General features: G+C 48.7%; 1 protein-coding gene across 1 annotated transcript in view; it reads left to right on the top strand.

Annotated features, from left to right (window-relative positions):
- LOC144751964 (nicotinamide N-methyltransferase-like) overlaps positions 1-12,486 on the top strand; it is a 51,925-nt gene extending 39,439 nt beyond the window's left edge. The window contains exon 3 of the mRNA XM_078639926.1: positions 11,941-12,486. Coding sequence (XP_078496052.1) covers positions 11,941-12,379 — 439 coding nt within the window. The 3' untranslated portion in view covers positions 12,380-12,486. The remainder of the gene's footprint in view (positions 1-11,940) is intronic.
- The last annotated feature ends 344 nt before the right edge of the window (positions 12,487-12,830 follow it).

Here is a 12,830-nt window from a genome sequence, read left to right as displayed (position 1 = left end):
CAGCATACCCACTTCGGACATTTCCAAGTGGGGCTTAAGGCGGTTAACATGTAGGACCCTCAAAGGGTTCCTGGGAGTTTGCAAGTTCACCAGGTAGGTGACAGGACTCTTGCGCTCCACAACATCAAGTGGACCCGTCCACTTATCCTGAAGTGCACAGGGCTCCACTGGGGCCAAGACCCACACATTTTGTCCATGTTGAAGCTCCACCAGAGTGGCATTCTGGTCGTACCACCGCTTCATCTCTTCCTGGCTGGCTTCCAGGTTTGCCTCAGCAAGTTGCCTGAATCGCCTCATCTGGTTTCCTGGGAGATTGCTCCCAGTCTTCCCTAACCAGACTCAGAGGCCCTCGAACCGGGTGACCGTAGAATACAGAAGCTCGAAGGGACTGAACCCCAGAGACTTCTGTGACACCTCTCGGTACGCCACACTCTTGCCAAAGGGACTTCATATATTTCGATATGAAATTGGTGCCCCTGTCAGACACCACCTCTAGAGGGAATCCCACTCAAGAGAAAATTCCCATCAGTGCTTGTCCCACCACGGGGGCCGTCACTTTCCTCAGAGGGATGGCTTCAGGGTACCGGGTGGCATGGTCCACCAAGACCAGGATGAACCTGTTGCCCATGGCTGTCTTGGGGTCCAGAGGCCCCACAATGTCAATTTCTACTCGCTGGAATGGGGTACTGATGACGGGGAATGGTTGGAGGGGAGCCTTGTTCTTCCCTCCGCACTTACCACTTGCCTGGCAAGTTTGGCATGTCCTACAGTGAGCGTCTGAGCTCCTGTGCATTTGGGGCCAATAAAAATGGGTGACAAACCTGTCATAGGTCTTGTCCATCCCCAAATGTCCTGCTAACTGCACATAGTGAGCCAAACCCAGTAGGAAGGCTTTGAACTTCTTGGGTACCACCAGCACATGGGCTGACCCAGGTTCAGCAGCCTTAGACTCTGAATACAGGAGATCGTTCTCCCAGTAGATCAAGTGTTTTCCAGACTGAACACCATTTGCCTGGTCTGCAGCCTGCTGCCGCATACCCATGAGAGAAGGGCATTCTTTCTGCTCCTTGCAGAACTTCTCCCTGGAGGGGCCTCCTTCTTGCTGCCAATGGGTCAGCTCAGGCAGGTCCCCCAGTTCGGCGATCTGTTCCCCGGTAGGCTCCAGGGCATCCCCCTCAAGGTGTGCCTCCTCCTGGGCCGTGGGAACTTCGGGAGCCGGCTGTCCGCACCCCCGGCGCCTTCTCTCTAAGGCTGGTTCCTGGACCTCTCCTTCAGGCTCCAGGACTTCTTCAACACCCCTACTGGCTGGCATGGACTGCGTGGTCATGCACGCCCAGTCGGGTAGACCCACCATCCGCTGATGACTTGTTTTCTCCATCTTTCCCCAAGGAAAGTTCTCCAAATCATTCCCTAGCCGACAATCTACAGGCATGGAGGTCCTCACAGCTACTTGCAGAGTACCTGAGACCCCCCTCCCCCACTCAAAGGTAACCTGAGCCATTGGACACTGGCTCTCAGAATTGTCAGCATTGACAACCCTACAGTAGGCGTGCGGTACTACCTGCTCTTGAGACACCAGGTGCTGCCTCACTGCAGTCACACTGGCTCCTGTATCTCGAAGAGCCTCCGCCTTCTTACCGTTGATGGTCACTACCTGCCCATATTTCTTAGTGTTACTGGGTAGGTAGTTCATGGGGACCATCTCACTGTCTCCTAGCGAGACTAGGGTCATCTGTATGGGATCCCCACCCATTTGGACGGCTACTTCCTCCCCAAAATTAACATTAGCTATTTGCCAGGGTGGAGCACCAGTGGGTGCGGGTTTTGCGAACAAGCGACACTTAGGGTCAGCTTGCTCAACTTTGCATTTGTCAAGCCCTTCCCAGTCAACATCGTCAACTCCAGAGATAACAGAGGATGCTCTTTCGGGGAGTGAACCAGGCATGGTTTGGAGATTGGAGACCTCTTGGCAAGAACGTAAATCTGTGGCTTCGTTATAGGTCTGCTCTCACTAAGTGGTGATCAGTAATTCACTGTACATGAATCATAAATGCAAATCCGAAATCCTCACCGCTGGTACCAATGTTGGAACGGAGGTTTCTGGTTGGCACAGGTATGCACTTGTGACAAGCAGGGACCCTCACTTCCAGTCAGGGCAAGGGAACTACTCCTTTGAATAACCACTGCTCACCCTCTAGGTAGTGTGGCACGAGCAGACAAGGCTAATCCTCAGGGCGATAGTTAGTTAAGCATTTATGATCACACACAGTAACCCCACTGACCAAACACAAATGGACACCAGTCGTATGGTTGTATCAAAAATACGTATACTTTATATAAAAGATAGATTCAAGCAGGATTATCACAAGACCATATAACGTTTAGCGATTTGAGGCCACCAGATTACAATAGACAAGTTAGTCTTTGAATGTTCGTTGTTCAGCAAGTTACGATGACAGGGAAATAAGAACGTTGCGGACCCTGGATCTGATATGAACTCGAGACGGAGTTCAAGTATACCTTGCTGGTGGAAGTCCAAGGCATTTCTGGAGCGGCTACTGGTGAGGGCGGACCCGGGACGAGGCTGACGGTTCTCCAGAGGATCTCTCCGACTCGGTCCCCCTCGAGGAGCGAGGCGGGGGAGCAGGACTGTGGAGGGATGCGGCGATCCGGGGTCGATGCAGCTCACAGGGAGAGGTGCCGTTCAGGCCTGCGGGACATACCACTTCTTAGCACGCCGGGTCGCACTCGTGGATCTGTGAGGGGCGTCGCGTTCTCGGGCAGACGGGTGCAGCACGAGGCTTCCGGTACCACAGTACAGGGAGGCCTTTCTTGAGGTGCGGCACGAGCCTTGGTATGCAGGAGGGCAAAGCGAGACAGTAGGGTACGTTATGACGTACGGACCGTCCGAGGCTATGGAATGCTCTCCGTGCAGATTCCAGCTGGAGAACATGAGAGGCACACAACGCGCTCCGTTAGCGGCGAGGTGACAGGAGAGCGGGCGGCCCGGCACTGAAGCGGAGAGCGACTCAGGGATGAGCGGGGCTCTCTACGGCGGGGCGACCAGGTTCCGAGCTGTCACGACCTGGGAGGGGGCGAAGGCACCCGAGTCACAACTCTGGTGAGGGAATAAGAACTAAGGCCCAACAGCAGCCGGGCACAAGCAGAATAGAACCCAATGGTCCTGGGGTTCCGTTCAGGGGGCAAGCTCTCGATCAAGCCCTTGGAGATCGTTTCAGGCACAAGTCTACAAAGTTCTTTCTGGTCCTTTCCTCACCGTTCTCTGCAAGGCACCACTGCAGGCCGGTCTTACAGGATACACACTGGTTTCTGTCCTTCAGCTTCTCTTGGTCCTTCTAGTCAGGCAGAGGTTCGTCGCATTCAAAACTGGATCTGATTTGTAAGGTGTGGAGGGGTGTGGCTCACTTGTTAGAGGCGGCAGACCCGGGAGCAGAGGATGGCCCGAGACCAGGGTTCAATTCCCGACGCGGCAGGGTCTTGGACCAGGGTCAACGGACTCGATAATTCTCGCCTCGGTGCCTACTCTAACTAGGGATCACACTCGGCAACTCTGGGCATTAGCCTGCCTCATCCCCACAGCGGCCCCCCACATATGCTGGGGCTGCCTGGTTTCACCATGGAGATACCCAGTAGGGAGCATCTCACAGGGAAAGCCAGGACGGGTTCCCCAGCGGTCTACAGCGCAGAGATACTCCTTCGGGAGTCGATTCTAGCGCTTTAGAAACCCACCATCAAGGAGCGGAGCTCCTATATTTATACTGCGTTTCTTTTGTCTTTGCTGGCCAGGGGGCCTGAGCCTAGTTCAACCCGGTTTTGGAATACTCTGTTGACAGGAGGCTGCCGTCTTCTTTCAGGGTGCAGGGCAGAGACATCAGATGCTCCGCAGGAGGTGGAGCCAGCATTGTGGTGGTGGAGCACAACCCTATTCTGAGCCAAGGACTACTCCGCCCACCCATCCTGGAGAAAACACCCTATTCACCACCTGGAGCCCCAGACTGTCCCTGGGAATCTCCCAGCCCTGTCACTCACACAAACCCAGACAGCAGATACACATCCTGGCAGAGGCGAGCTGAAACTGTTAGGCCAGCAAAGGCTAACTTTCTAAAAAGTAGCATTTGCAAACACAGGATATAAAAATAAACCTTACTAAAGGAAGTATTTTATTATTCTGAGTTCAGGCATACTAAACTCGACGTGCTAACGTGTTCCCTGAGCTTGCCGGGACTATAGCGTGTAATAGTGGTGACAGCGCATCTGGCCTAAGAGAACCGGTAGCCCTTCAATAGTGAAGAAAGAAAAGGGCGGTAAATCACTACTAGGACATGCCACACTCTAGGCTTGTCCTACCTTACGCTTACAATGCACCCTGCCCGTAGGCCTACCATAGGGGTGACTGATATGAAGGTTAGGGAAGGTTCAGGGACTGGCAAGTGTGGGCATTTGCGCAGTCAGCGTGACAGTACGAGACTGTACGCGGGTCTGCAATGGCAGACCCGAGGGATATCTTACGAGGCTGCTTCTGTGGGTGGCGCAACCAGTGCTGCAGGCCCACTAGAAGCATTTGTGTCTACAAGCCCCAGCACTCCTCGTGCACGTTACTGGGGACTGACGGTAAACCAAATAAGCCAATCGTGGAAATCAATTACACATACACTTAATATTGGGAGCACTTGCACTGTGGCACGGATTGGCCATGGCGCAGTGCCCTAAGCATCGAATACCAGCAAAACATCTGAGGTACATCAGCAAAAAGTGGAAGGGAGACTCACGCCAAGGTGCCAGTTCTAACAGGAACATTATCACAGTTCCTTGCCATCATGTATAAGACCCTCACGTGCATTATACAAACATGTTTGTTATTACGTCCATGAGGTGACACAGCTGTGGAAAACAAACAACAGCAGCCTGATAACAATCTCGGTCCAAGGCAATGATGCTTTTTCTCTATATAACCTTATTTCAGAGGAGACACATCTGTTGACACCCAGCAGCTGACTTCTATAATTTTACTCAGGAGACAAAGGGGTTCACTGGGTGGTAGGACATTTGTGCTGGTGCAGTGATCCCACACAGGAATGTGAACAAATATGAGTAATTTCAAGTCTGCAGGCTATTCTTAGTAAGAAAATTCAAGCTACACATCCATGGGCCCTCCCAGAAGTCTAGTTTTCAGAAATGTCTTGGTTTGGTAAGTTACCCTAGATGGCCACCAAGCCCAGGACCAAAACTACAGGTGCCCCTCTTGCAAAACCAAGTCATTCTGTTATAGATAATTTGATGTCTTCACAATTCATTTTGGGGACTTCCCTGTTAGGGGCACTTGGCCCACCCACACAAGTGAGAGAGCATCTTTATCAGGATGCATGGAGTAATTCACACAAGGCACAACTCCCAGGACTCGCTTGGATGTCTAGTTTTCAGAAATGTCTGGGTTCGGTAGGTTTCGCCCGATGGCCGCCGAGCCCAGTACCAAAAATGTAGGTGCCCCCTTGCAAAACCAGGTTTTTTGTGATAGGTCATTTTGATGTCTTCACAATATGTTTTGGACCCTCCCCTGTCACAGGCACTTGGCACACTGACAGAAATGAGGTACAATTTTTAAAAGGAAACCTGGAAAACACTGGGTGGTAGGAAATTTGTGTTGGGCCAGTGATCCCACAGCTTTTTCACACAAAAATATGAGGCAACTGTGATTGTTTTTTAGCTAAATGTGAGGTTTGCAGGGGATTCTGTGTAAGAAAACATTGGGGGATCAATGCAAGCTACATCTCCCTGGACTCCTGTGGTGTCTAGTTTTCAGAACTGTCTGGGTTTGGTAGGTTTACCTCGATGGCTGCTGAGTCCAGGACTAAAAACACCGATGACCCCCACTGCAAAGCCAGGCCATTTTGTGATCAATAATTTTTTTACCTCACAATATGTTTTGGGCCATTACCTGTTGTGGGCACTTGGCCCACCCTCACAAGTGAGATAACATCTTTATCAAGAGTCCTGGAGGAACGCTAGGGGGTTTGAAATTTATGCCGGGCAGGTGATTCCACAACTTGTGAGAAATGTGAGAAAATTATGACTTTTTCTCAAAGATTCAGGTTTGCGGAGGATTTGGATTAACCGCTTCCATGTGTCAGCCGGCCGTCTGACATCACGGTGGGCATGTGCGGAGGATGACCGGGGGCCATCCCAACCGCGCGCGCGTCAAATTTATCAGCACCGCTGGGGAATTCTGGCCATAGCGAAGCCGTTAAGAAAACTATGGGGATCCACTTAAGCCACACAGCCAGCTAAGTGACAGTCCACACATACAGACATCCAAGTGCCATTTCTCACACACTACCAGCCAAGCACTATCCATGTACATCGGCAGCCAAATATCATCCACACACATCACCAGCCAAGTACCATCCATGCACACCTCTAGCCAAGTACCATCCAACACACATCAGCCAAGATCAAGTCCACACATGTGGCCAGCAAAACCAATGTATGTTTGATGCTACTCGTTTAACCCATTGACATTCCAGGACTATATTTTTCCATTGTGAAGCCTCATGCATGTCTATCATATTTGTCGCTTAGAATGTGCACCCTCAGTTGCTGCTGGATATCAGTGCCCCCCTCAATACCAAAGGGATAACCCGGGGGCCAATAGCCCACCCTCTTCTCACACCACAAACACAAAAAGCACAGTTCTGTGAAGCCTGTGAAGGATCTCGTTGGCTGTCAGGGGGATGGCCCTTCTCTCGCTGTGGCCTTTGACCCTGTCTTTCTGTCAGCAGTTGCCCCTTTCCCAACCAATCTCCAACCTTCCAGCCAACCCCAGGCTTCTTCCAGAGTAGCAAAGTGCAGTGTCTTTCTGTTTGTGATAACTCTCAGCTTGGAGGGGTAGAGCATTATATATTTCAGTTACTTAGCATGGAGGGCCTTTTTTACTTCATTAAAGCTTCTTCATAGACACTGCACTTGTAAGGTTATGTCTGAGTACCTACAGATCACTGTGTTGTCCAACTGTAGGTCCACATGCATACATGCAGCCTGTAATATTTCATCCAGATCTCTGGAGTTCAGTATACAGGTAATTATGGTACAACAAGGAGTCCCAGCCTCGGCGGCGAGCCTAGCGCCCTATGAGCTCTTTCCATCAAGAAAAAGGTTGACATACGTCTCGGTTTTAGTTTATTAAGAATTCCGGGTCTGCCATCTTGGGTGAGGAACCTGATCACCTTGCTAGGCCCCTCCCACCCGAGGCCCTAGCCCTACAAAAGATCAACGATTACACCAATCACCCACTGACTACGAGTGAGTGTGGTGTGTGTTGCTTGGTCCTGAGGCGGAAGCCGGGACAACGCTAGTAAATTTACCGCTGGACTGAAAAAAACAAATATTGTTTTTAACGCGCACTTTGAAAATCGAACGCTGTATAATTTGCACCTTTTAAAAATCACACTTTGTATTCTGGCACTTACTATTCAGGCTGACGCTGAGTGATAGCGCATCCTGCCCCCCCCTCGTGAAACCGACAGAGCCTTCGGCTTCCCTGTCGCATTTTCAACTTCCGGGTCCACCATCTTGGGTGAGGAACCCGATCACCTTTGCTAGGCCCCTCCCACCCCGAGGCCCTAGCCCTACAAAATGATTTCCCTACCCAGGAGGCGCAGCGGATGGGCGCAGCGGCGGTGCCGGCGGGGCGCCAAAGGCGCACCAAAGGCGCGCCCGTCTGCGCCCGTCCGCGACCGACCGGGACCAGGGGCCATGACCGCTGGCAAAATTTGTCTCACACAGTACTCCTCCAGCAAACTACATCTCCTACGTGGACACTCTAATAATATTTGCTTCGCAACATGGGACCCCACCACAAACCACTTCAACTGTTCACACTGTAAGTTTCAAAGCCACCCTACCACCCCCCCCCCTCGTTCCGCATGGTCCTACTTAACTGCAGATCCCTCCCTAAACATGCCACAGAAATATCCCTGCTGATCTCGGACAAAGACCTCAACGCCATTTTCCTCACAGAAACTTGGCTCCAAACTGACTCCGACCCCGATGTCATTTAATGACTCCCTGCAGAATACCAAATTCTTCGAGCAGATCGCTCTACTGGAAAAGGCAGTGGCTTAGCTATCATTTATAAAAACTGCTACACCTGCCGCTCCTCTCCAACTAATCTATCCAACTGCGAACACCTCACTTTCTCGCTGGACTTTTCCCCCACCTGTGCCTTCTCAGGGACTCTCATCTACCGACCACCCGGCACCCCGACTAACTTTATAAACCAACTTGCCCCAGAGATAGCCAGTGGTATCTACTCATCACCTAATTACACTCTATTAGGCGATCTAAACGTGCACCTGGATGACCCCCTGGATTCGGCAGCCGCCGAACTACGAAATAATCTACTAGCACTAGACCTCCCCCAGCTAGTTCTGCAACCCACCCACGAAAAAGGTCACCTCTTGGACCCAATTTTTAATAACTGTTCCCATTTTACAGTTAATTCACCCATCACCCTTCCATGGACGGACCACTTCATGATCCCATTCTCCTGGGCTCCAGCAGAATCTCGCCCCACACCACCCCCCGTCCCAAGCAGAAACCGCAAATGGTCACAACTCAACACCAACCTGTGGACTTCCGCACTGGAAGCTTCTGCCCCGGAAAACAACCCCGATCCGATCATCAGCAACGACAATTTCAATAAATGGATTACCACCTCTCTTGACTCCACTATTCCACTTAAGGACATCAAATCCAAACAGAGACCTAAAAATGCCCCTTGGTACTCTCAGGACATGCGCACTCTTAAGAGAAACCGGTCCTCAGAAGCTTGTTTCCGGTCCAGGGAAGGCATGGCTTGGCAGTTCGGGCTGGACTGTTCCCATGAGGCACAGGGTCAGACTGATTTGCATATAGCCATGTCTGAACTGGGGTGGCAGAGTGGGCTAAAGAACGGTGATGGATTAAACCCAGATCTTTTGACTGGGTGTGAGTGTTTGATTGGTTCAGATGCTCCGTCCATCACCACCCACTTTTGTACCGCTTTTGGCTGCCATATGTGTGGCGGGGTATGCTCAGACGTGAGTCCCTTGCTCACTTTGCCACTGGATTCAAGCAAGCCGGGCTGAAGACGGCTGCAATGCGAGAAACCGGTCGTCGGAAGCTTGTTTCCGGTCCAGGGAAGGCATGTCTTGGCAGTTCGGGCTGGACTGTTCCCATGAGGCACAGGGTCAAACTGATTTGCATATAGCCATGTCTGAACTGGGGTGGCAGAGTGGGCTAAAGAACGATGAAGGATTAAACCCAGATCTATTTACTGGGTGTGAGTATTTGATTGGTTCAGATTTTCCGTCCATCACCACCCCCTTTTGTACCGCTGCTGGAGAAGGCTGGCAGGAGAGTTAGCATGTTTAATCCGTGAGTAAAGGAAAACTTACATTGACAAACTGCAACATTGTTTTGTGGGTAGCTTTCAAAAGTGTTGAGTCTTCTGCCGAAATCAAGGGGGTTTGCTTATATACTTCTTGCCGATTCTCTTTATGGTCCATTTCACAGTCTCTGCAAGCACACTGGGTGATGTCCAAACATTCCAATGATGGATCTCACCTCGTACCCATGCTTTGGAAACTGAACTGTCTGACAAGGTTCAGCGCTGTTTTCTGCAGTTCTAGGATCTCACTCGTGTCTATACACTTGTCTCATAACTTTATATGTTCCTAATTCATCTCACTGGTTCTAATTACATCAGTTTTCTACAATGGTGAAAGTCTGATGTGGTGTGGCTAAGATTCAAACAGATCTGCATGCTACACAGAGGTCTCTACAGTAGTAAACTGGAAGCTAAAACAGTTGAGTAGTTAATCAGTTCTCCATTCTGTTCAGTATTTTACCTTATATATAGTTAAGCCTTTATATTGTTCCTTCACTGATGTTGACCACTTGATTCTTGGATGCAGACATGTTGTTTTTGTCATCTTTTACTACTTTTTCTTAGGACATTTAATGCTGTGTGATTAAAGCTGAAGGAGCCGCACCCACAGAGCATACATGGACAATTTATGTATGCTAGACAAGTGCTGGCAGTCCATGTGCTTTAGAACCATGGCTACACTAATGTCTGCAGAAACACCCTCCTAGCAGGACCTTTGAAGAAATGAACAGGAGACTAATTCTAATTATGTAGTGTGTGCTAGTGTAAAGACCTAGGTAGGAGCTTCTATTTTATTTATAAACTCATATTAGAAAGTTTCAAAGACTCTATTGACAACGGTGGAATGAGAAAACAGAACAACTGCAACCTATTTTGAGGGCCATAAACACATTACCAGTGACTGCAAGTGACTAAGAAAGATATCTTCTCACAAAGAACTTGATCATGTTACCCTTACAAATCTGTCTTGGGTTTGTACGTCTTTCTTTACTAATGTTCATAGATCTCATGGGCCCTCCTCTGCCTCCATGTAATCCTTGTGTTGACAGATGGCTGAGTGCTCATCGCCATGTGTATGACACTCAGTCTGGAAGGTGGCTCCTCCTGCCCACCACAACAAAAAGTACCTGATACACAGGATTTCTTTAAGGTCACACTAGTTACTAAAAAGCTTATGGTGATATAGCATGGTACAGAATGCCTGAATTATTATATGTGCAACATATCCAACTCCAACTGTATCTATTGTTTGCCATGATCAGAATACCAACTGCAATGTGCAACGTAATTTTTTTTATAAAGTTTAAAGTGTGCAAATTTTTTTCAGCGTTTATGAAGTTGGTATTTTGGGTAGATTAACACGTTATAGTTATGACATTCACAGTTTCAGTGCCTAGTATTTTTAATGCAGCGCACGGACTGTGCTTTGCTCTTGGTGCCAAGTTTGGCATACCCAGCTAGTAGCACTCAGAAGGCTTGTTGACTGTAGTTAGTCAGACACCAAACTTCACCCAATTTGGAGCTGTTCATTTCTTTAGACAGGGAACTCAAGTCACTGACTGAAGTACTAAACAGGTTTAATTTGTTAAGTTTTATTAAGTCTCAAATGAACTCATGGTAGACCTGCTAAACATATTCATGAGGTCGTAAAATATGGTGTCACTTCTTGTAATGTCACTTTCTTTGAGGTCATGGGTTGTGATGCCACTTCCTGTGAATGCATGTGCCTTTGTTACATGCTGTGATGACTAGCTTGGTTGCTCCCACCACTTCGTTTTTTAGGACTTGCATCTTGCACATTAGCCTAGTGACCATTGCACACTGATCCTATTGCACCAATGGCAAATCCTATAATTTAAACTATCAGGTTAATGTCCCTTGTTGCAACATCTCCTGGAGCTTTATCATGAATCCACACTAAAGCCAATAAAAAAAGACGTCGGGCTATCTTAACACCATCAAAAATATGTCTTTCTCAAATACATCCAGGCTGGAATATACTTAAAAAGTCAAACCTGAAATCATTGTGTTGAATAAAGAACAACCGAGGGAAGAATCAACAGTTATTGGCCTATAGTTTATGTACCACAGATTGTTAACCTTTTTGCCGAGCGTCAAATCCGCTTTGGTGCATGGGGTGGCGGCGCTCGGTACCCGTGACGCCTCCCGGCCATCATAAATCACGGTGGGCATGTGCTCATGATGGCTGTGATCTGTCCGAACTCCACCCACTGATTAAATCTTCCCACACAGGCGGGGAATTAATCGAGCGTGGGCGGAGCGGCAACATTCGGACGGCTCCCGGCTGTCATGAGCACATGACCACCATGACTCATGGCATCAGGTTGCCGTCCTGATCATGTATGTGTTTAACAGATGGGTGGGACACAAATTAGTTGTCATTATTTACTGTTATGTGTAAAGAATAACAACATTGTTTTCTTTTATCTCTCATACCTAATCATGCTGTTCTTTTTATATGTTTCCATTTTTAGTGATGAGAAACTAAACATAGTCCGCAGAAAAGCCAAGCAAGTTCTCAAGTGTGATGTCTTGAGCAGTGCCCCGTTGTCACCCATAAGCCTGCCCCAGGCTGACTGTCTGCTGCTCACACACTGCCTGGAGCTCTTTGTGATAGACAAGAAGACCTTCTGCGGTGCCCTGAAAAATATATCCTCACTGTTGAAAACTGGGGGGCATCTGATATTGACCATCTCCCTCGGATGCACATATTTCATGGCTGGCACAGTCAAGTGTCCCCATTTGTACCTCGATGACGAGTTTGTGAGGAGTGCTGTCATTGAGGCCGGTTATGTTGTTGTGGACCTTCACATTTGTACTCGACAACTCAACAAGTCATATGATGTTTCAGATTTTACTGCTATTTGTAGTTTAAAAGCTCGCAAAGAAAGAGAGATGTCTTCTGACACATAAATGCAGTACTGTGGAAACCACGAGGGACAAGGCAGTGTCACAGCCCTTGAACCTCCAGTATAATTCAAGATTGATGATTACTACCTGGAAACTGCAAGTGTTCTACTAAGCCAAACATGCAATGTTGATAAACAACAAAGAATAAGCATATTAATGAGTAAGTTGATAAATAAAATGAGTCATGATGAACTTTTGCTTCCCTCACACAACTTTCTTTATTGCGTTTGGATGACAGAGTCATTATAAAATAATATTCTGTAGCCACTCAGACAGAAGGAAAGTTCTGTGCTCCATGTTAGGCTTTTAGGTTCCAGTGACATCCTGATAGGTCCTGTTAGTCCTCCTTTTTCTCCTCCATCTGTAATTATCCCGCAAGATTCACCCTGCACACCAATACCAACATTCCATGCATCATCACATTCTCACATGCAAAAGAAACAGTTGATGGACG

This window comes from Lissotriton helveticus, chromosome 4_2 (genome assembly GCF_964261635.1).
Source record: "Lissotriton helveticus chromosome 4_2, aLisHel1.1, whole genome shotgun sequence".
NCBI classification, from domain to species: domain Eukaryota; kingdom Metazoa; phylum Chordata; class Amphibia; order Caudata; family Salamandridae; genus Lissotriton; species Lissotriton helveticus.
The sequence above is the reverse complement of the archived record's forward strand: the minus strand, read 5'-3'. Positions and strand labels throughout refer to the sequence as shown.